At 28.8% G+C, this 26,355-nt stretch overlaps 1 protein-coding gene across 1 annotated transcript in view; it reads left to right on the forward strand.

Annotated features, from left to right (window-relative positions):
* The window catches only part of LOC148074570 (uncharacterized), a 104,800-nt gene that overhangs the window by 7,692 nt on the left and 70,753 nt on the right, over positions 1-26,355 (forward strand). Inside the window, exons 13-19 of the mRNA XM_087796060.1 lie at positions 343-516; positions 571-692; positions 754-911; positions 4,381-4,602; positions 5,017-5,349; positions 5,478-5,626; positions 7,278-7,617. Coding sequence (XP_087652186.1) covers positions 343-516; positions 571-692; positions 754-911; positions 4,381-4,602; positions 5,017-5,349; positions 5,478-5,626; positions 7,278-7,617 — 1,498 coding nt within the window. The remainder of the gene's footprint in view (positions 1-342; positions 517-570; positions 693-753; positions 912-4,380; positions 4,603-5,016; positions 5,350-5,477; positions 5,627-7,277; positions 7,618-26,355) is intronic.

Consider the following 26,355-nt stretch of genomic DNA (forward strand, 5'->3'; position numbering starts at 1 on the left):
ACAGACACACACAGACAGACACACACACACAGACACACAGACACATACACAGACACACACACAGACAGACACACACACAGACACACACACACACAGACAGACACACACACAGACACACACAGACACACACACAGACAGACACACACACAGACACACACACAGACACATACACAGACACACACACAGACAGACAGACACACACAGAGACAGACACACAGACACACAGACAGACACACACAGACACACACACAGACAGACAAACACACAGACACACACACAGACACACACACAGACAGACAAACACACAGACACACACACACCTTCACATGTGTGTGTTTTCAGGTGAAGCACATTTACCATCAGGTTGTGGAGAAAGTGCATCAGAGCCTGGTCGTGGAGGACGTGAAGGGCCTGGACAGGTTGAGGACGGAGGTGGAGAAGGAGGTGGAGAAGGAGGTGGAGAGAAGGAAACAAGTGGCGTCAGAGATCCAGACTCTGCTGGAGACTCAGCTTCAGGTAAAACTAGTCCATGTTTGTCTTCGTCACGACACCAACGGATTCAATGTTCAGGCTTTGAAGCAGGAGAGAGTCTCTCAGCAGCGAGTCCTGTCTCAGTTCCTCACTCACCTGAGGGACACGTCCAGAACACTGGCCCGCGAGGAAGTCTGGACCCACCAGGACCTTCACCAAAAGTACAGCTTCAACTGTACACATTGTTACACAACTCTGCTGCTCACACACGTGTCACCTCAGCTGGAGACACACACACTCGTCGGTGCTGGACCGGATGTCTGAGCTGGTCTCAGCCGAGTGTGGTCGTCAGGGGGCCTGGGGTCTGCTGGGCGAGGGCTCAGGGGCCAAACTTCTGTGCCCAGAAACAGGAAGTGTTCTGACCAAAGACAAGCTGTTCGGTGAGTTCGCTGAAAGTGCAAAGAGCAGCATCTAGTGGCTAAACCATGAACTGCAAAACAAACTTTGTGAAGAATAAACTACTGTTTCTTAAAGTGAAAGTTCAACAAACTTAACTCACTTTCTACTCTAGACTAAGAGTTGGGTTGTTTTCAGAGTATTAAACGTAAACAAGTATATTTGAGTAACTAAGTAAGTAATTAGTATTTATATATTCCTTTTCCTAAAACTTAAACAATCAATACAATATTCAATAAAGTATATACTTTAAAGATCAAGATAATACTGATAACAACACAAGAGTCTCAGAGAATCAAGATCAAATCAAACTGTGTGTTGAGATGTTTCTTGAAGGAGTCAGTAGATCATCAAACACAGATGTTTCTTGAAGGAGTCAGTAGATCATCAAACACAGATGTTTCTTGAAGGAGTCAGTAGATCATCAAACACAGATGTTTCTTGAAGGAGTCAGTAGATCATCAAACACAGATGTTTCTTGAAGGAGTCAGTAGATCATCAAACACAGATGTTTCTTAAAGGAGTCAGTAGATCATCAAACACAGATGTTTCTTGAAGGAGTCAGTAGATCATCAAACACAGATGTTTCTTGAAGGAGTCAGTAGATCATCAAACACAGATGTTTCTTAAAGGAGTCAGTAGATCATCAAACACAGATGTTTCTTGAAGGAGTCAGTAGATCATCAAACACAGATGTTTCTTGAAGGAGTCAGTAGATCATCAAACACAGATGTTTCTTAAAGGAGTCAGTAGATCATCAAACACAGATGTTTCTTGAAGGAGTCAGTAGATCATCAAACACAGATGTTTCTTAAAGGAGTCAGTAGATCATCAAACACAGATGTTTCTTGAAGGAGTCAGTAGATCATCAAACACAGATGTTTCTTGAAGGAGTCAGTAGATCATCAAACACAGATGTTTCTTGAAGGAGTCAGTAGATCCATCAAACACAGATGTTTCTTGAAGGAGTCAGTAGATCATCAAACACAGATGTTTCTTGAAGGAGTAAGTAGATCATCAAACACAGATGTTTCTTGAAGGAGTAAGTAGATCATCAAACACAGATGTTTCTTGAAGGAGTCAGTAGATCATCAAACACAGAGATGGTTCCAAAGCTTAGGAGCAACAGTCTGGAAGGATTTCTCTCCTCTGGTCCGGAAGTTCAGGAACCATCAGTAGATTCTGATCCACAGACCAAATGATCCTGAAAGAAACTAGTGAAGAGTTTGAAGGATAAATGTGAGTTCTTCTACTAGAGCGGCTCAGAATTCTGGCTGCAGAGTTTTGTATGAACTGCAGACTAGAGAGGTCTTTCTGTTTCTGGTCAGTTTTTTTCAGAGTAAAGAAGAGTAGAGAGAGAGTAGAGTAGAGAACTAGAGACGTTTGTCAAACAACAGGTTCCTCAGTTTAACTGACATAAGTCACTCAAGTACTGACTCAACCCTGAACTTTATCATCAACAATCACCAGAGTTTGACTTTTGTCCACATTTAGCTTCAAAGTGTTTTCACTCATTGTTTGATTTCTAGCAACACTTGACTAAGTTCAGCCTCTGATCAGCTGATCAACAGCTGGATGTCATCAGCAAACATGTGGAAGAAACATCAGGATTTGACCAGAGGAATCAAGTACAAACAATAAAGGACCCAGAACAGAACCTTGAAGGACGCCACACAACACATGATTCAGACGTCACTTGATTGACAGATGAAACAGAAGGTATGAGGAGAACCACTGGAACACAGACCCAGACCGTCTTCATCCCTCAGTCTTCTCAGCAGGATCTGGTTCAACTGTGTCAAAGGCTGACGACAGATCCAACAGAACCAGAACATCATGATTTCACTGGACACCTTCAGTGAGACTGTCTCCGTAGATGTTTCTTGAAGCCAGACTGAACCTTCTCAGCTGCTGCTACAACTTTATCCTCTTTAAACACAGGCAAGAGTCAGAGCTGGACATTCTTTCCAAAGTTCTAGAAGCTGCTGCTGCAAACATCTTCAAATATAAACTTTAATTCTTCATGTAGAGCTTCAACCTAACGTCTGTTACGTTACAGAAGATCAGTCTGGAGGTGTTTAGATGTTTAGATGTTTAGATGTTTTCTTTTTGGATGAAGACGAAGTCAACTGAGCTCCAGTCGTTACATTAAGATGAACAAACATTTGTCTCTTCAAAGAACAGATGAAAATAATCAACATCATCCACATCAGAGGAGAAAATTAAGTTTAATTATAAACTTAAATCAACTTAAATCAACACTTAATGCAGTGGCTCCCAACCACCGGTCTGTGGACTGGTGTCAGTCAATGAGACATTTGTCAAAGATCGGCAAAGAAAGAAAGTAAATGAAGTAATAATAATATATTGAATTGATTATTACTGCCTGGGAGGTGTTTTAGTTCCAAAAAACATCAAATTGATTAACGTTAGCAAGTGACTCTTGACTCGTACATGAGTAAAACATAAATATTGAGAAACAATACTTCTGTTAAATCTTGCTAAAACACAAAGTATCTAAAAGCTCGGACACACACACAGAACATCATCGCCAGCAAACACTAAAATACACAAACTTCCTGTTGTTATGGTGACATTTATTTTTCATGCTTTTCTTACTGTTTTCTATGTGAACGTTGTTAATATAATCCTGACATCAACCCGACAGTAGGGGGCAGTAGTGTCACGGAGTTCTAATTACATAAGACAGTGAAAAACATTAAGAAGATCATTCAGTCAAAGTAACATTTATGGGTGTTAACATTTAAAGTAGTATTTTGTTTTCTACCCAATCAGACGGAAAGATAGAACTTGAGGATTGTTGTGTCAGCAGAAGCAATGGCGGCCCATAGGGGGCGCTGGGGCGCGTCACTATGATTTAGGGGCTCTGGAAAAACCTGATGATTGTCACACATCAAAGTAAACATTGTCAGTGGGTAATACTACACATTTTGGAAGTTATCAGTATGTCAAGTTCTTGCCCTCGACATTTAAAAAAAAAATGATCCTGTTTTCCTTGCAGTGTATTAGTGTGTTTGTGTGTATGTGTGTTTGTGTGTTTGTGATGATTGTGTTGAAAGTGTCTCTGGTGCAGACGACGTCAAAACTATCACTTAGTCTTTAAATAAGTGTAATAATGTACGTCAGAGTATAATTCAAATGTGTTTTCATTTGGAGGATAATCAACATTATTGTCCATCATTAGATTTAAGGGTTGATTTCTACATGCAACGTAGGATCGTCAGGAAAATGTACTTGAAAAGATCAACTAGAATATTCATAATATTACAATAATATTGTGAAGAAACTTCATTGTTCACTTGTGTATTTATCGTTGCTACAATAACATGGAATATTCAAGGATCAACTCATGAAGTTCATAAACACTAATGAACAACATGATTGTGTCTCTTGAAAACCTCTTCTCCGTCTCATCCCTCCGTCTCACTCCAGGTCCAGATGGATCGTTGCGCCGGAGCGTCCATCGTGACCCGGTCACCGGCCTCCTCCGGCCGAGCCGTCGCAGCCACATGTTGTTGAGCGACGGTCGCTCCAGGGTCGTTCCAGACGACTTCTGTGTCCACCCTCGCTCCGGCAGGGTCGTGCCCGTGGCAGGAAACGTGGCCTTTGACCCCCACAGGTCGACCCTAACGTTCACCACGGACACAAGTGCAGGTTGTTGTGTCGTCCACTTATATTTGTGTTTTTTTAAATATTCATTTGGTCACCTTTAGTTTCATTTAATAATGGACTCATGACAACTTTTATCACAAGTAAACAAAAATGTTTTGTTTGTCATGAAGAAGATTTTTAGTCAAAGTACTTCTGTCTTGAATAAAGTCTTTAGAATTTAATAGGATCTAGTATTCACGTCTTACGTCACTAGAAAGTTGTACTTGTGCAATAGTAAAGCAACATTGAGTACTAGTATTAGTATTGTTGTACTAGTGCTAGTACGCATGTACTGGTGCAGCTCAAACACGGTCAGTGTCGTTCCTGCTGTCGCTCAAGAGATATTTCACCATGAAAAGTGACTCTTGACCACGAGAAGTAAGTTCAAGACGAACATGATTTGTTTCTTGGCTGCAGATGATCTCACGGACGCTGAAGCTCCACTGATTCCCTTCATTCTTTATCCCAAACCCTGTCACTCGGACCGACCTCCGCCGAGCTTCAGACGCTCCACACCTGCTCAGAGCCTCCAGCTCGGGGCCCCCATGATAGACCCTAACACAGGAGTCCCAGTTCCAATCCTGGCTGTGACCCTTCACCCCGAGACTGGGAACGTCTTCCCTCTCGGAGGGACCCACATCTGCCCCGTGACCCGCCTCCGTCAGCCCATCCAGATCGGAAACCCCATCCTGGACCACAAAACTGGAGGATTGGTGCTCACTGTGGGTGTCGAGCTGGATCCAGTGACAGGTGAGGAACATGATCCAACTAAAGTGTGTGTTAAAGTGTGTGTGTTAATGTGTGTGTGTGTTTTATTCAGTTTTTTCAGGGTTTTATTGGAAGAAAGATGCTGGATTTTAAAGTTCTCCTGATTTTAGGTGCAGTGTTGCCAGTAGGTGGCGTAGTTCTGCTAGAGTCCTTCATTGACCCTCTCAGTGGACGGACCCTGAGGGTCGGGGGGGCGAGTCTACGAGCCGGACAAATAATTCCAACTGCAGGAGGAAACCAAACCTTTCTGGACAATAAGGTGACGAACTTATGATTCATCAGAGAAAAATGATGTTTGTTTATTTTCAAAAATGTACATTAATAATAATAATAATAATAATATAATGGTAATACTAGTAATACTAGTAATAATAATCATAATAATAATAATAATAATAATAATAATAATAATAATAATAATGATAATAATAATAATAATAATAATGATAATAATAGTAATAGTAATACTAATTGTAATAATAATAACAATAATAATAATAATTATAATAATATAATGGTAATACTAGTAATACTAGTAATAGTAATAATAATAATAATAATAATAATAATAATAATAATAATAATAATGATAATAATAATAATAATAATGATAATAATAGTAATAGTAATACTAATTGTAATAATAATAACAATAATAATAATAATAATAATAATAATAATGGTAATAGTAATAGTAATGGTAATAGTAATAATAATAATAATAATAATGATAATAAAATAATAATAATAATAATAATAATGATAATGATAATAATGATAATGACAATGATAATAAAATAATAATATTAATAATAATGATAATAATAATAATAATAATAATAATAATAATAATGATAATAATAATAATAATAATAATGATAATAATAGTAATAGTAATACTAATTGTAATAATAATAATAATAATAATAATAATAATAATGGTAATAGTAATAGTAATAGTAATGGTAATAGTAATAGTAATAGTAATAGTAATAGTAATAATAATAATAATAATAATAATGATAATAAAATAATAATAATAATAATAATGATAATGATAATGATAATGATAATAATGATAATGATAATGATAATGATAATGATAATGATAATGATAATAATAATAATAATATTAACAGTAATAATAATAATAATAATAATAATAATAATAGTAATAGTAATAGTAATAGTAATAGTAAAAGTAATAATAATAATAATAATAATGATAATAAAATAATAATAATAATAATAATGATAATGATAATGATAATGATAATGATAATGATAATGATAATAATAATAATCATAATCATAATCATAATAAATATGCACACACACACACTTTAACACACACGCACACGCACACTTTAACATACACACTTTAACACACACGCACATGCACACTTGAACATACACATACACACTTTAACACACACGCACACGCACACTTTAACATACACATGCACACTTTAACACACACGCACATACACACTTTAACACACACGCACATGCACACTTGAACACGCACATGCACACTTTAACATACACATACACACTTTAACACACACGCACACGCACACTTTAACATACACATGCACACTTTAACACACATGCACATGCACACTTGAACACGCACATGCACACTTTAACATACACATACACACTTTAACACACACGCACACTTTAACATACACATACACACTTTAACACACACGCACATGCACACTTGAACACGCACATGCACACTTTAACACACACACACACATGCACACTTAAACACACACATACACACTTTAACACACATGCACATCGCACTTTTAAACACACGCACATACACAATTTAGTTGAACTTCAGGTCAAGTTACACAACTTTCTTAAAAATGGATTTTGATTGAACTGGATGTTTGACTTCAGATGTAAACTCAACAATAATCATCAGCGTGAACGACTGTATTTCTGGTGTCAATGTGTTGAACGAGGGAAACTCCTTCACTCTTCACCAGACTCTGGCAACGATGATGAAAACAGTGGAGCGTCTGAAGGCCCTCGACGAGGACTGGACGGATCCAGACGATCAGAGTCCACGGGAGGGAAGTGACGACGGCTGTCGGCAGCATCTTCTCTCCACGGCAGCCGAGTCGCTCCAGCATCTGTGGGGACGAAGCGTTCGCTGTCGTCTGCAGCTTCAGACGCGCCTGGAGATGCTGATGGACTGGAGCTCCAGTCTGCAGCTCGACGGGGGGCGTCTGGGTGAGATAAACACACGAAATAAACCTTTTTTCTTTTTTTTTTACATGTGAATGATTTTCCTTTTAATCCTGATTGTTCAAATCAATCATGGAAATGATGCATTTTCACGTTTATAATAAATAAACCTCGTTAATGTTTGCACATAATGCAATCCTTGTTTCTGTTTTAAAATAACTTCATTTAATATTAGAGAATATTTTTGTCATTTAATTGAAGATTCTCATCGTTGACTGATGAACTAACATAAACATACAATAATAACGAGCAGCAGGATTAGCATCTACTTTAGCATTTCTTACCTTTGCAGTAAAACAACAAAGTCCAAACATTAAGAAGAAGTAAACAAATACAACTTCTGAAGCAGAGATTATTCTTATTTTTGGCCTTATTTTGAAGTCAAGTAAAATCATTTATTATTGTTAGTAGTGCAGTTAAAAACATATATTTATTATTGTTAGTAGTGGAGTTAAAAACATATATTTATTATTGTTAGTAGTGGAGTTAAAAACATATATTTATTCAGTTAGTAGTGGAGTTAAAAACATATATTTATTATTGTTAGTAGTGGAGTTAAAAACATATATTTATTCAGTTAGTAGTGGAGTTAAAAACATATATTTATTATTGTTAGTAGTGGAGATAAAAACAAATATTTATTATTGTTAGTAGTGGAGTTAAAAACATATATTTATTATTGTTAGTAGTGGAGTTAAAAACATATATTTATTATTGTTAGTAGTGGAGTTAAAAACATATATTTATTCAGTTAGTAGTGGAGTTAAAAACATATATTTATTATTGTTAGTAGTGGAGTTAAAAACATATATTTATTATTGTTAGTAGTGGAGTTAAAAACATATATTTATTATTGTTAGTAGTGGAGTTAAAAACATATATTTATTATTGTTAGTAGTGGAGTTAAAAACATATAGTTATTATTGTTAGTAGTGGAGTTAAAAACATATATTTATTATTGTTAGTAGTGGAGTTAAAAACATATAGTTATTATTGTTAGTAGTCGAGTTAAAAACATATATTTATTATTGTTAGTAGTGGAGTTAAAAAGTTATATTTATTATTGTTAGTAGTGGAGTTAAAAACATATATTTATTATTGTTAGTAGTGGAGTTAAAAACATATATTTATTATTGTTAGTAGTGGAGTTAAAAACATATATTTATTATTGTTAGTAGTGGAGTTAAAAACATATATTTATTATTGTTAGTAGTGGAGTTAAAAACATATATTTATTATTGTTAGTAGTGGAGTTAAAAAGTTATATTTATTATTGTTAGTAGTGGAGTTAAAAACATATATTTATTATTGTTAGTAGTGGAGTTAAAAATATATATTTATTATTGTTAGTAGTGGAGTTAAAAAGTTATATTTATTATTGTTAGTAGTGGAGTTAAAAACATATAGTTATTATTGTTAGTAGTGGAGTTAAAAACATATATTTATTCAGTTAGTAGTGAGTTAAAAACATATATTTATTATTGTTAGTAGTGGAGTTAAAAACATATATTTATTATTGTTAGTAGTGGAGTTAAAAACATATATATTATTATTGTTAGTAGTGGAGTTAAAAACATATATTTATTATTGTTAGTAGTGGAGTTAAAAAGTTATATTTATTATTGTTAGTAGTGGAGTTAAAAACATATATTTATTATTGTTAGTAGTGGAGTTAAAAATATATATTTATTATTGTTAGTAGTGGAGTTAAAAAGTTATATTTATTATTGTTAGTAGTGGAGTTAAAAACGTATATTTATTATTGTTAGTAGTGGAGTTAAAAACATATAGTTATTATTGTTAGTAGTGGAGTTAAAAACGTATATTTATTATTGTTAGTAGTGGAGTTAAAAACGTATATTTATTATTGTTAGTAGTGGAGTTAAAACATATATTTATTATTGTTAGTAGTGGAGTTAAAAACATATAGTTATTATTGTTAGTAGTGGAGTTAAAAACATATATTTATTATTGTTAGTAGTGGAGTTAAAAACATATATTTATTATTGTTAGTAGTGAGTTAAAACATATATTTATTATTGTTATTAGTGGAGTTAAAAACATATATTTATTCAGTTAGTAGTGGAGTTAAAAACATATATTTATTATTGTTAGTAGTGGAGTTAAAAACATATATTTATTCAGTTAGTAGTGGAGTTAAAAACATATATTTATTATTGTTAGTAGTGGAGTTAAAAACATATATTTATTATTGTTAGTAGTGGAGTTAAAAACATATATTTATTCAGTTAGTAGTGGAGTTAAAAACATATATTTATTCAGTTAGTAGTGGAGTTAAAAACATATATTTATTATTGTTAGTAGTGGAGTTAAAAACATATATTTATTCAGTTAGTAGTGGAGTTAAAAACATATATTTATTATTGTTAGTAGTGGAGTTAAAAACATATATTTATTATTGTTAGTAGTGGAGTTAAAAACATATATTTATTCAGTTAGTAGTGGAGTTAAAAACATATATTTATTATTGTTAGTAGTGGAGTTAAAAACATATATTTATTATTGTTAGTAGTGGAGTTAAAAACATATATTTATTATTGTTAGTAGTGGAGTTAAAAACATATATTTATTATTGTTAGTAGTGGAGTTAAAAACATATATTTATTATTGTTAGTAGTGGAGTTAAAAACATATATTTATTATTGTTAGTAGTGGAGTTAAAAACATATATTTATTATTGTTAGTAGTGGAGTTAAAAACATATAGTTATTATTGTTAGTAGTCGAGTTAAAAACATATATTTATTATTGTTAGTAGTGGAGTTAAAAAGTTATATTTATTATTGTTAGTAGTGGAGTTAAAAACATATATTTATTATTGTTAGTAGTGGAGTTAAAAACATATATTTATTATTGTTAGTAGTGGAGTTAAAAATATATATTTATTATTGTTAGTAGTGGAGTTAAAAAGTTATATTTATTATTGTTAGTAGTGGAGTTAAAAACATATATTTATTATTGTTAGTAGTGGAGTTAAAAACATATAGTTATTATTGTTAGTAGTGGAGTTAAAAACATATATTTATTCAGTTAGTAGTGAGTTAAAAACATATATTTATTATTGTTAGTAGTGGAGTTAAAAACATATATTTATTATTGTTAGTAGTGGAGTTAAAAACATATATATTATTATTGTTAGTAGTGGAGTTAAAAACATATATTTATTATTGTTAGTAGTGGAGTTAAAAAGTTATATTTATTATTGTTAGTAGTGGAGTTAAAAACATATATTTATTATTGTTAGTAGTGGAGTTAAAAATATATATTTATTATTGTTAGTAGTGGAGTTAAAAAGTTATATTTATTATTGTTAGTAGTGGAGTTAAAAACATATAGTTATTATTGTTAGTAGTGGAGTTAAAAACATATATTTATTCAGTTAGTAGTGGAGTTAAAAACATATATTTATTATTGTTAGTAGTGGAGTTAAAAACATATATTTATTATTGTTAGTAGTGGAGTTAAAAACATATATATTATTATTGTTAGTAGTGGAGTTAAAAACATATATTTATTATTGTTAGTAGTGGAGTTAAAAACATATATTTATTATTGTTAGTAGTGGAGTTAAAAACATATATTTATTCAGTTAGTAGTAGAGTTAAAAACATATATTTATTATTGTTAGTAGTGGAGTTAAAAACATATATTTATTATTGTTAGTAGTGGAGTTAAAAACATATATTTATTATTGTTAGTAGTGGAGTTAAAAAGTTATATTTATTATTGTTAGTAGTGGAGGTAAAAAGTTATATTTATAATTGTTAGTAGTGAAGTTAAAAGCATATAGTTATTATTGTTAGTAGTGGAGTTAAAAACATATATTTATTCAGTTAGTAGTAGAGTTAAAAACATATATTTATTATTGTTAGTAGTGGAGTTAAAAACATATATTTATTCAGTTAGTAGTAGAGTTAAAAACATATATTTATTATTGTTAGTAGTGGAGTTAAAAACATATATTTATTATTGTTAGTAGTGGAGTTAAAAACATATATTTATTATTGTTAGTAGTGGAGTTAAAAAGTTATATTTATTATTGTTAGTAGTGGAGTTAAAAACATATATTTATTATTGTTAGTAGTAGAGTTAAAAACATATATTTATTATTGTTAGTAGTGGAGTTAAAAACATATATTTATTATTGTTAGTAGTGGAGTTAAAAAGTTATATTTATTATTGTTAGTAGTGGAGTTAAAAACATATATTTATTATTGTTAGTAGTGGAGTTAAAAACATATAGTTATTATTGTTAGTAGTGGAGTTAAAAACATATATTTATTCAGTTAGTAGTAGAGTTAAAAACATATATTTATTATTGTTAGTAGTGGAGTTAAAAAGTTATATTTATTATTGTTAGTAGTGGAGTTAAAAACATATATTTATTATTATTAGTAGTGGAGTTAAAAAGTTATATTTATTATTGTTAGTAGTGGAGTTAAAAACATATATTTATTATTGTTAGTAGTGGAGTTAAAAACATATATTTATTATTGTTAGTAGTGGAGTTAAAAAGATATATTTATTATTGTTAGTAGTGAGTTAAAACATATATTTATTATTGTTAGTAGTTGAGTTAAAAACATATATTTATTATTGTTAGTAGTGGAGTTAAAAACATATATTTATTATTGTTAGTAGTGGAGTTAAAAACATATATTTATTATTGCTAGTAGTGGAGTTAAAAACATATATTTATTATTGTTAGTAGTGGAGTTAAAAACATATATTTATTATTGTTAGTAGTGAGTTAAAACATATATTTATTATTGTTAGTAGTGGAGTTAAAACATATAGTTATTATTGTTAGTAGTGGAGTTAAAAACATATATTTATTATTGTTAGTAGTGGAGTTAAAAACATATATTTATTATTGTTAGTAGTGGAGTTAAAAACATGTATTTATTATTGTTAGTAGTGAGTTAAAAACATATATTTATTCAGTTAGTAGTGGAGTTAAAAACATATATTTATTATTGTTAGTAGTGAGTTAAAACATATATTTATTATTGTTAGTAGTGGAGTTAAGAACATATATTTATTATTGTTAGTAGTGGAGTTAAAAAGTTATATTTATTATTGTTAGTAGTGGAGTTAAAAACATATATTTATTATTGTTAGTAGTGGAGTTAAAAACATGTATTTATTATTGTTAGTAGTGAGTTAAAAACATATATTTATTCAGTTAGTAGTGGAGTTAAAAACATATATTTATTATTGTTAGTAGTGAGTTAAAACATATATTTATTATTGTTAGTAGTGGAGTTAAAAACATATATTTATTATTGTTAGTAGTGGAGTTAAAAACATATATTTATTCAGTTAGTAGTGGAGTTAATAACATATATTTATTATTGTTAGTAGTGGAGTTAAAAACATATATTTATTCAGTTAGTAGTGGAGTTAAAAACATATATTTATTATTGTTAGTAGTGGAGTTAAAAACATATATTTATTATTGTTAGTAGTGGAGTTAAAAACATATATTTATTATTGTTAGTAGTGGAGTTAAAACATATATTTATTATTGTTAGTAGTGGAGTTAAAAACATATATTTATTCAGTTAGTAGTGGAGTTAAAAACATATATTTATTATTGTTAGTAGTGGAGTTAAAAACATATATTTATTATTGTTAGTAGTGGAGTTAAAAACATGTATTTATTATTGTTAGTAGTGGAGTTAAAAACATATATTTATTATTGTTAGTAGTGGAGTTAAAAACATATATTTATTATTGTTAGTAGTGGAGTTAAAAACATATATTTATTATTGTTAGTAGTGGAGTTAAAAACATATATTTATTATTGTTAGTAGTGGAGTTAAAAACATATATTTATTATTGTTAGTAGTGGAGTTAAAACATATATTTATTATTGTTAGTAGTGGAGTTAAAAACATATAGTTATTATTGTTAGTAGTCGAGTTAAAAACATATATTTATTCAGTTAGTAGTAGAGTTAAAAACATATATTTATTATTGTTAGTAGTAGAGTTAAAAACATATATTTATTATTGTTAGTAGTGGAGTTAAAAACATATATTTATTCAGTTAGTAGTAGAGTTAAAAACATATATTTATTATTGTTAGTAGTGGAGTTAAAAACATATATTTATTATTGTTAGTAGTGGAGTTAAACACATGTATTTATTCAGTTAGTAGTGGAGTTAAAAACATATATTTATTCAGTTACTAGTGGAGTTAAAAACATATATTTATTATTGTTAGTAGTGGAGTTAAAAACATATATTTATTATTGTTAGTAGTGGAGTTAAAAACGTATATTTATTATTGTTAGTAGTGGAGTTAAAAACATATATTTATTATTGTTAGTAGTGGAGTTAAAAACATATATTTATTATTGTTAGTAGTGGAGTTAAAAACATATATTTATTATTGTTAGTAGTGGAGTTAAAAACATATATTTATTATTGATAGTAGTGGAGTTAAAAACATATATTTATTATTGTCAGTAGTGGAGTTAAAAACGTATATTTATTATTGTTAGTAGTGGAGTTAAAAACATATATTTATTATTGTTAGTAGTGGAGTTAAAAACATATATTTATTATTGTTAGTAGTGGAGTTAAAAACATATATTTATTATTGTTAGTAGTGGAGTTAAAAACATATATTTATTATTGTTAGTAGTGAGTTAAAAACATATATTTATTATTGTTAGTAGTAGAGTTAAAAACATATATTTATTCAGTTAGTAGTGGAGTTAAAAACATATATTTATTATTGTTAGTAGTGGAGTTAAAAACATATATTTATTATTGTTAGTAGTGGAGTTAAAAACATATATTTATTATTGTAAGTAGTGGAGTTAAAAACATATATTTATTCAGTTAGTAGTAGAGTTAAAAACATATATTTATTATTGTTAGTAGTAGAGTTAAAAACATATATTTATTATTGTTAGTAGTGGAGTTAAAAACATATATTTATTCAGTTAGTAGTAGAGTTAAAAACATATATTTATTATTGTTAGTAGTGGAGTTAAAAACATATATTTATTATTGTTAGTAGTGGAGTTAAAACATATATTTATTATTGTTAGTAGTGGAGTTAAAAACATATATTTATAATTGTTAGTAGTGGAGTTAAAACATATATTTATTATTGTTAGTAGTAGAGTTAAAAACATATAGTTATTATTGTTAGTAGTGGAGTTAAAAACATATATTTATTATTGTTAGTAGTGGAGTTAAAAACATATATTTATTATTGTTAGTAGTGGAGTTAAAAACATATATTTATTCAGTTAGTAGTAGAGTTAAAAACATATATTTATTATTGTTAGTAGTGGAGTTAAAAACATATATTTATTATTGTTAGTAGTGAGTTAAAAACATATATTTATTCAGTTAGTAGTAGAGTTAAAAACTTATATTTATTATTGTTTGTAGTGGAGTTAAAAACATATATTTATTATTGTTAGTAGTGGAGTTAAAAACATATATTTATTCAGTTAGGAGTGGAGTTAAAAACATATATTTATTATTGTTAGTAGTGGAGTTAAAAACATATATTTATTCAGTTAGTAGTAGAGTTAAAAACATATATTTATTATTGTTAGTAGTGGAGTTAAAAACATATATTTATTATTGTTAGTAGTGGAGTTAAAAACATATATTTATTATTGTTAGTAGTGGAGTTAAAAACATATATTTATTATTGTTAGTAGTGGAGTTAAAAACATATATTTATTATTGTTAGTAGTGAGTTAAAAACATATATTTATTATTGTTAGTAGTGGAGTAAAAAAATATATTTATTATTGTTAGTAGTGAGTTAAAAACATATATTTATTATTGTTAGTAGTGGAGTTAAAAACATATATTTATTATTGTTAGTAGTGGAGTTAAAAACATATATTTATTCAGTTAGTAGTGGAGTTAAAAACATATATTTATTATTGTTAGTAGTGGAGTTAAAAACATATATTTATTATTGTTAGTAGTGAGTTAAAAACATATATTTATTATTGTTAGTAGTGGAGTTAAAAACATATATTTATTCAGTTAGTAGTGGAGTTAAAAACATATATTTATTATTGTTAGTAGTGGAGTTAAAACATATATTTATTATTGTTAGTAGTGGAGTTAAAAACATATATTTATTATTGTTAGTAGTGGAGTTAAAAAGTTATATTTATTATTGTTAGTAGTGGAGTTAAAAACATATAGTTATTATTGTTAGTAGTGGAGTTAAAAACATATATTTATTCAGTTAGTAGTGAGTTAAAAACATATATTTATTATTGTTAGTAGTGGAGTTAAAAACATATATTTATTATTGTTAGTAGTGGAGTTAAAAACATATATATTATTATTGTTAGTAGTGGAGTTAAAAACATATATTTATTATTGTTAGTAGTGGAGTTAAAAACATATATTTATTATTGTTAGTAGTGGAGTTAAAAACATATATTTATTCAGTTAGTAGTGGAGTTAAAAACATATATTTATTATTGTTAGTAGTGGAGTTAAAAACATATATTTATTATTGTTAGTAGTGGAGTTAAAAACATATATTTATTATTGTTAGTAGTGGAGTTAAAAACATATATTTATTATTGTTAGTAGTGAGTTAAAAACATATATTTATTCAGTTAGTAGTGGAGTTAAAAACATATATTTATTATTGTTAGTAGTGAGTTAAAACATATATTTATTATTGTTAGTAGTGGAGTTAAAAACATATATTTATTATTGTTAGTAGTGGAGTTAAAAACATATATTTATTCAGTTAGTAGTGGAGTTAATAACATATATTTATTATTGTTAGTAGTGGAGTTAAAAACATATATTTATTCAGTTAGTAGTGGAGTTAAAAACATATATTTATTATTGTTAGTATTGGAGTTAAAAACATATATTTATTATTGTTAGTAGTGGAGTTAAAAACATATATTTATTATTGTTAGTAGTGGAGTTAAAAACATATATTTATTATTGTTAGTAGTGAGTTAAAAACATATATTTATTCAGTTAGTAGTGGAGTTAAAAACATATATTTATTATTGTTAGTAGTGAGTTAAAACATATATTTATTATTGTTAGTAGTGGAGTTAAAAACATATATTTATTATTGTTAGTAGTGGAGTTAAAAACATATATTTATTCAGTTAGTAGTGGAGTTAATAACATATATTTATTATTGTTAGTTGTGGAGTTAAAACATATATTTATTATTGTTAGTAGTGGAGTTAAAAACATATATTTATTCAGTTAGTAGTGGAGTTAAAAACATATATTTATTATTGTTAGTAGTGGAGTTAAAAACATATATTTATTATTGTTAGTAGTGGAGTTAAAAACATATATTTATTCAGTTAGTAGTGGAGTTAAAAACATATATTTATTATTGTTAGTAGTGGAGTTAAAAACATATATTTATTATTGTTAGTAGTGGAGTTAAAAACATATATTTATTATTGTTAGTAGTGGAGTTAAAAACATATATTTATTATTGTTAGTAGTGGAGTTAAAAACATATATTTATTATTGTTAGTAGTGGAGTTAAAAACATATATTTATTATTGTTAGTAGTGGAGTTAAAAACATATATTTATTATTGTTAGTAGTGGAGTTAAAAACATATATTTATTATTGTTAGTAGTGGAGTTAAAAACATATATTTATTATTGTTAGTAGTGGAGTTAAAAAAATATATTTATTATTGTTAGTAGTGGAGTTAAAACATATATTTATTATTGTTAGTAGTGGAGTTAAAAACATATAGTTATTATTGTTAGTAGTCGAGTTAAAAACATATATTTATTCAGTTAGTAGTAGAGTTAAAAACATATATTTATTATTGTTAGTAGTAGAGTTAAAAACATATATTTATTATTGTTAGTAGTGGAGTTAAAAACATATATTTATTCAGTTAGTAGTAGAGTTAAAAACATATATTTATTATTGTTAGTAGTGGAGTTAAAAACATATATTTATTATTGTTAGTAGTGGAGTTAAAAACATATATTTATTATTGTTAGTAGTGGAGTTAAAAACATATATTTATTATTGTTAGTAGTGGAGTTAAAAACATATATTTATTATTGTTAGTAGTGGAGTTAAAAACATATATTTATTCAGTTAGTAGTAGAGTTAAAAACATATATTTATTATTGTTAGTAGTGGAGTTAAAAACATATATTTATTATTGTTAGTAGTGGAGTTAAAACATATATTTATTATTGTTAGTAGTGGAGTTAAAAACATATAGTTATTATTGTTAGTAGTGGAGTTAAAAACATATATTTATTATTGTTAGTAGTGGAGTTAAAAACATATATTTATTATTGTTAGTAGTGGAGTTAAAAACATATATTTATTATTGTTAGTAGTGGAGTTAAAAACATATATTTATTATTGCTAGTAGTGGAGTTAAAAACATATATTTATTATTGTTAGTAGTGGAGTTAAAAACATATATTTATTATTGTTAGTAGTGGAGTTAAAAACATATATTTATTATTGTTAGTAGTGGAGTTAAAAACATATAGTTATTATTGTTAGTAGTGGAGTTAAAAACATATATTTATTATTGTTAGTAGTGGAGTTAAAAACATATATTTATTATTGTTAGTAGTGGAGTTAAAAACATATATTTATTATTGTTAGTAGTGGAGTTAAAAACATATATTTATTATTGTTAGTAGTGGAGTTAAAAACATATATTTATTATTGTTAGTAGTGGAGTTAAAAACATATATTTATTATTGTTAGTAGTGGAGTTAAAAAAATATATTTATTATTGTTAGTAGTGGAGTTAAAACATATATTTATTATTGTTAGTAGTGGAGTTAAAAACATATAGTTATTATTGTTAGTAGTCGAGTTAAAAACATATATTTATTCAGTTAGTAGTAGAGTTAAAAACATATATTTATTATTGTTAGTAGTAGAGTTAAAAACATATATTTATTATTGTTAGTAGTGGAGTTAAAAACATATATTTATTCAGTTAGTAGTAGAGTTAAAAACATATATTTATTATTGTTAGTAGTGGAGTTAAAAACATATATTTATTATTGTTAGTAGTGGAGTTAAAAACATATATTTATTATTGTTAGTAGTGGAGTTAAAAACATATATTTATTATTGTTAGTAGTGGAGTTAAAAACATATATTTATTATTGTTAGTAGTGGAGTTAAAAACATATATTTATTCAGTTAGTAGTAGAGTTAAAAACATATATTTATTATTGTTAGTAGTGGAGTTAAAAACATATATTTATTATTGTTAGTAGTGGAGTTAAAACATATATTTATTATTGTTAGTAGTGGAGTTAAAAACATATAGTTATTATTGTTAGTAGTGGAGTTAAAAACATATATTTATTATTGTTAGTAGTGGAGTTAAAAACATATATTTATTATTGTTAGTAGTGGAGTTAAAAACATATATTTATTATTGTTAGTAGTGGAGTTAAAAACATATATTTATTATTGCTAGTAGTGGAGTTAAAAACATATATTTATTATTGTTAGTAGTGGAGTTAAAAACATATATTTATTATTGTTAGTAGTGGAGTTAAAAACATATATTTATTATTGTTAGTAGTGGAGTTAAAAACATATAGTTATTATTGTTAGTAGTGGAGTTAAAAACATATATTTATTATTGTTAGTAGTGGAGTTAAAAACATATATTTATTCAGTTAGTAGTGGAGTTAAAAACATATATTTATTATTGTTAGTAGTGGAGTTAAAAACATATATTTATTATTGTTAGTAGTGGAGTTAAAAACATATATTTATTCAGTTAGTAGTAGAGTTAAAAACATATATTTATTATTGTTAGTAGTGGAGTTAAAAACATATATTTATTATTGTTAGTAGTGGAGTTAAAAACATATATTTATTATTGTTAGTAGTGGAGTTAAAAACATATATTTATTATTGTTAGTAGTGGAGTTAAAACATATATTTATTATTGTTAGTAGTGGAGTTAAAAACATATAGTTACTATTGTTAGTAGTCGAGTTAAAAACATATATTTATTCAGTTAGTAGTAGAGTTAAAAACATATATTTATTATTGTTAGTAGTAGAGTTAAAAACATATATTTATTATTGTTAGTAGTGGAGTTAAAACATATATTTATTATTGTTAGTAGTGGAGTTAAAAACATATAGTTATTATTGTTAGTAGTGGAGTTAAAAACATATATTTATTATTGTTAGTAGTGGAGTTAAAAACATATATTTATTATTGTTAGTAGTGGAGTTAAAAACATATATTTATTCAGTTAGTAGTAGAGTTAAAAACATATATTTATTGTTGTTAGTAGTGGAGTTAAAAACATATATTTATTATTGTTAGTAGTGAGTTAAAAACATATATTTATTCAGTTAGTAGTAGAGTTAAAAACATATATTTATTATTGTTAGTAGTGGAGTTAAAAACATATATTTATTATTGTTAGTAGTGGAGTTAAAAACATACATTTATTCAGTTAGTAGTAGAGTTAAAAACATATATTTATTCAGTTAGTAGTGGAGTTAAAAACATATATTTATTATTGTTAGTAGTGGAGTTAAAAACATATATTTATTATTGTTAGTTGTGGAGTTAAAAACATATATTTATTATTGTTAGTAGTGGAGTTAAAAACATATATTTATTATTGTTAGTAGTGGAGTTAAAAACATATATTTATTATTGTTAGTAGTGGAGTTAAAAACATATATTTATTATTGTTAGTAGTGGAGTTAAAAACATATATTTATTATTGCTAGTAGTGGAGTTAAAAACATATATTTATTATTGTTAGTAGTGGAGTTAAAAACATATATTTATTATTGTTAGTAGTGGAGTTAAAAACATATATTTATTATTGTTAGTAGTGGAGTTAAAAACATATAGTTATTATTGTTAGTAGTGGAGTTAAAAACATATATTTATTATTGTTAGTAGTGGAGTTAAAAACATATATTTATTCAGTTAGTAGTGGAGTTAAAAACATATATTTATTATTGTTAGTAGTGGAGTTAAAAACATATATTTATTATTGTTAGTAGTGGAGTTAAAAACATATATTTATTCAGTTAGTAGTAGAGTTAAAAACATATATTTATTATTGTTAGTAGTGGAGTTAAAAACATATATTTATTATTGTTAGTAGTGGAGTTAAAAACATATATTTATTATTGTTAGTAGTGGAGTTAAAAACATATATTTATTATTGTTAGTAGTGGAGTTAAAACATATATTTATTATTGTTAGTAGTGGAGTTAAAAACATATAGTTACTATTGTTAGTAGTCGAGTTAAAAACATATATTTATTCAGTTAGTAGTAGAGTTAAAAACATATATTTATTATTGTTAGTAGTAGAGTTAAAAACATATATTTATTATTGTTAGTAGTGGAGTTAAAACATATATTTATTATTGTTAGTAGTGGAGTTAAAAACATATAGTTATTATTGTTAGTAGTGGAGTTAAAAACATATATTTATTATTGTTAGTAGTGGAGTTAAAAACATATATTTATTATTGTTAGTAGTGGAGTTAAAAACATATATTTATTCAGTTAGTAGTAGAGTTAAAAACATATATTTATTGTTGTTAGTAGTGGAGTTAAAAACATATATTTATTATTGTTAGTAGTGAGTTAAAAACATATATTTATTCAGTTAGTAGTAGAGTTAAAAACATATATTTATTATTGTTAGTAGTGGAGTTAAAAACATATATTTATTATTGTTAGTAGTGGAGTTAAAAACATACATTTATTCAGTTAGTAGTAGAGTTAAAAACATATATTTATTCAGTTAGTAGTGGAGTTAAAAACATATATTTATTATTGTTAGTAGTGGAGTTAAAAACATATATTTATTATTGTTAGTTGTGGAGTTAAAAACATATATTTATTATTGTTAGTAGTAGAGTTAAAAACATATATTTATTATTGTTAGTAGTGGAGTTAAAAACATATATTTATTATTGTTAGTAGTGGAGTTAAAAACATATATTTATTATTGTTAGTAGTGGAGTTAAAAACATATATTTATTATTGTTAGTAGTGGAGTTAAAAACATATATTTATTCAGTTAGTAGTGGAGTTAAAAACATATATTTATTATTGTTAGTAGTGGAGTTAAAAACATATATTTATTATTGTTAGTAGTGGAGTTAAAAACATATATTTATTATTGTTAGTAGTGGAGTTAAAAACATATATTTATTATTGTTAGTAGTGGAGTTAAAAACATATATTTATTATTGTTAGTAGTGGAGTTAAAAACATATATTTATTCAGTTAGTAGTAGAGTTAAAAACATATATTTATTATTGTTAGTAGTGGAGTTAAAAACATATATTTATTCAGTTAGTAGTAGAGTTAAAAACATATATTTATTATTGTTAGTAGTGGAGTTAAAAACATATATTTATTATTGTTAGTAGTGGAGTTAAAACATATATTTATTATTGTTAGTAGTGGAGTTAAAAACATATAGTTATTATTGTTAGTAGTGGAGTTAAAAACATATATTTATTATTGTTAGTAGTGGAGTTAAAAACATATATTTATTATTGTTAGTAGTGGAGTTAAAAACATATATTTATTATTGTTAGTAGTGGAGTTAAAAACATATATTTATTATTGCTAGTAGTGGAGTTAAAAACATATATTTATTATTGTTAGTAGTGGAGTTAAAAACATATATTTATTATTGTTAGTAGTGGAGTTAAAAACATATATTTATTATTGTTAGTAGTGGAGTTAAAAACATATATTTATTCAGTTAGTAGTGGAGTTAAACACATATATTTATTCAGTTAGTAGTGGAGTTAAAAACATATATTTATTCAGTTAGTAGTGGAGTTAAAAACGTATATTTATTCAGTTAGTAGTGGAGTTAAACACATATATTTATTATTGTTAGTAGTGGAGTTAAAAACATATAGTTATTATTGTTAGTAGTGGAGTTAAAAACATATATTTATTATTGTTAGTAGTGGAGTTAAAAACATATATTTATTCAGTTAGTAGTGGAGTTAAACACATATATTTATTCAGTTAGTAGTGGAGTTAAAAACATATATTTATTCAGTTAGTAGTGGAGTTAAAAACATATATTTATTATTGTTAGTAGTGGAGTTAAAAACATATATTTATTATTGTTAGTAGTGGAGTTAAAAACATATATTTATTATTGTTAATAGTGGAGTTAAAAACATATATTTATTATTGTTAGTAGTGGAGTTAAAAACATATATTTATTATTGTTAGTAGTGGAGTTAAAAACATATATTTATTATTGTTTGTAGTGGAGTTAAAAACATATATTTATTATTGTTAGTAGTGGAGTTAAAAACATATATTTATTATTGTTAGTAGTGGAGTTAAAAACATATATTTATTATTGTTAGTAGTGGAGTTAAAAACATATATTTATTATTGTTAGAAGTGGAGTTAAAAACATATATTTATTATTGTTAGTAGTGGAGTTAAAAACATATATTTATTATTGTTAGTAGTGGAGTTAAAAACATATATTTATTCAGTTAGTAGTGGAGTTAAAAACATATATTTATTATTGTTAGTAGTGGAGTTAAAAACATATATTTATTATTGTTAGTAGTGGAGTTAAAAACATATATTTATTCAGTTAGTAGTGGAGTTAAAAACATATATTTATTATTGTTAGTAGTGGAGTTAAAAACATATATTTATTCAGTTAGTAGTGGAGTTAAAAACATATATTTATTATTGTTAGTAGTGGAGTTAAAAACATATATTTATTATTGTTAGTAGTGGAGTTAAAAACATATATTTATTATTGTTAGTAGTGGAGTTAAAAACATATATTTATTATTGTTAGTAGTGGAGTTAAAAACATATATTTATTCAGTTAGTAGTGGAGTTAAAAACATATATTTATTATTGTTAGTAGTGGAGTTAAAAACATATATTTATTATTGTTAGTAGTGGAGTTAAAAACATATATTTATTCAGTTAGTAGTGGAGTTAAAAACATATAATTATTATTGTTAGTAGTGGAGTTAAAAACATATATTTATTATTGTTAGTAGTGGAGTTAAAAACATATATTTATTCAGTTAGTAGTGGAGTTAAAAACATATATTTATTATTGTTAGTAGTGGAGTTAAAAACATATATTTATTATTGTTAGTAGTGGAGTTAAAAACATATATTTATTCAGTTAGTAGTGGAGTTAAAAACATATATTTATTATTGTTAGTAGTGGAGTTAAAACATATATTTATTATTGTTAGTAGTGGAGTTAAAAACATATAGTTATTATTGTTAGTAGTGGAGTTAAACACATATATTTATTCAGTTAGTAGTGGAGTTAAAAACATATATTTATTCAGTTAGTAGTGGAGTTAAAAACATATATTTATTATTGTTTGTAGTGGAGTTAAAAACATATATTTATTATTGTTAGTAGTGGAGTTAAAAACATATATTTATTATTGTTAGTAGTGGAGTTAAAAACATATATTTATTATTGTTAGTAGTGGAGTTAAAAACATATATTTATTATTGTTAGTAGTGGAGTTAAAAACATATATTTATTATTGTTAGTAGTGGAGTTAAAAACATATATTTATTATTGTTAGTAGTGGAGTTAAAAACATATATTTATTATTGTTAGTAGTGGAGTTAAAAACATATATTTATTATTGTTAGTAGTGGAGTTAAAAACATATATTTATTATTGTTAGTAGTGGAGTTAAAAACATATATTTATTATTGTTAGTAGTGGAGTTAAAAACCCCTGAGTTATCTATTATAACCTCAGGTTCTGCGAGTTGGTGCGAAGCCCTCCAACGGCTTCGCTATGGGTTTACCCCGAGGCACCGCCTCGTCTCTGAGAAAGCTTAATGAACTCGCCACCCAGCAGGGGGCAGTACCTTCCTATAAAGGCGGGCAGCACCCGCCGCACTTTCTCCAACTGAAAACTCAGCGAGAAGGGCGGCCGCTGGGCGACGAGGTTGGAGGGCTTCGCACCAACTCGCAGAACCTGAGGTTATAATAGATAACTCAGGGGTTCTGCTTCATTGGTGCTCCGCCCTCCAACGGCTTCGCTATGGGTTTACCCAAAAGGCGAAGCCTGACGGGATAAATGTACCCCCAGCTGGACGCCGCTCCTGGAGCAGCATCACTAGGGCCCCGCCGGCCCAGGGCCCAATCCCACTTGAGCCGTGGGCCCTGAGGGGGGCACAACAGCGCTCAAGACAGTATGAGCTACTGATCCCGCCGTTACGTCGAGGAGATAGGCCTTAGCGAAGGTAGACGTGGACGCCCAAGAGGCAGCAGAGCAGATATCCTCTGCTGCCACACCCCGCAAAAGAGCCACTGAGGCTGCCACGCCACGGGTGGAATGTGCCCTCAGACCGCTAGGAGCGGATCCATCCGCTGCTCGGTAGGCACGGATAATGGCCGATCTCACCCAATGAGAGAACCTCTGGGGGGAGAGCGCCTCTCCCCGCCGGCATCTACCGTGGCAGACAAAAAGGGCATCAGAGCGCCTAAACTCGGCCACCCGCCGCAAGTAACAGGCCAACGCCCTCACTGGACACAACAGGTGGAGACGCTCCTGACCCGGGTCCGAGTGAGGCGGCGGGTGAAAGGCCCGCAGCGTGAAGGTCGTCGCCCGGAACAAGGAACTCAGAATCTTCGGGCGGAACGCTGGGTTAGGACGCAAAGACACCGAAGACTCCTCGACGCCAAAGGAAAGACACTCAGGGCTAATGGAGAGGGCACAAAGCTCACTTGCTCTCTTCGTGGTTGTTAGTGCCAGAAGGAGCGATACCTTGAAAGACAAGATATCCAATGGGACTTGGTCAAGAGGCTCGAAGGTCGGCCCTGTGAGAGAGTCCAGTACCAACTGGAGATCCCACTGAGGGCTGGAAGGCCTTGCAGGAGGTCGAAGCCTGCAGGCACCCCGCAGGAAACGCGCCACCAAAGGGTGGGCGCGAACCGAAGCACCCTCAAAACCGACGTGCCTCGTCGCTATGGCTGATGCGAACACTCTCAGTGTCGCCACAGTCCGCCCGTTATCCAGCAAATGTTGCAGGAAAGACAGGATAGCGGAGACCAAACAAGAGCTGGGGTCCAAGGACCTGTCTGAACACCAGCGGGAGAATATCCCCCACTTTGAGGCATAAAGCCTACGTGTTGAAGGGGCCCGGGTGTTCTCCAGCGTGTGGAGAACGTCCGGGTCCAGGGTCCCGATCAGCTCGTCCCGTGCAGGAGCCACACCTTGAGAGGCCGGCCCAGCACCGGGGGCGCTGTCAGTGTCCCCCCCGCCTGACACAGGGCAGCGGGGCCCCAAGGGATGGCCCACGGGGCCCCGACCGCCATGCGCACCAGCTCTGGGAACCAGAGCGCCCCCGGGGAGTCTGGTGCCACTAGAATTAACCTCAGCCCCCCCCGCCTCGTCCTCCGAATCAGGGGGAGAAGGAGCCGCAGAGGAGGGAAGGCGAACAGCAGACCGACCGGCCACCTCGAATGGGCTAAAGCGTCCACGCCTAGTGGGGGGCGGTCCGAAGCCCTGAGGGAGAACCAAAGAGGGCATTTGAAGTTCTCCTTGCTGGCGAAGAGGTCTGCAACCGGGTGACCGAATCGAGACCAGATCTCGCTTGCCACTGCCTCGGACAGACCCCATTCGTCCTGGACGGCCCCCCTCGACAGTCTGTCCGCTACTGCATT

The sequence above is a fragment of the Callionymus lyra genome, chromosome 7 (assembly GCF_982586985.1).
Source record: "Callionymus lyra chromosome 7, fCalLyr1.hap1.1, whole genome shotgun sequence".
Lineage (NCBI taxonomy): Eukaryota > Metazoa > Chordata > Actinopteri > Syngnathiformes > Callionymidae > Callionymus > Callionymus lyra.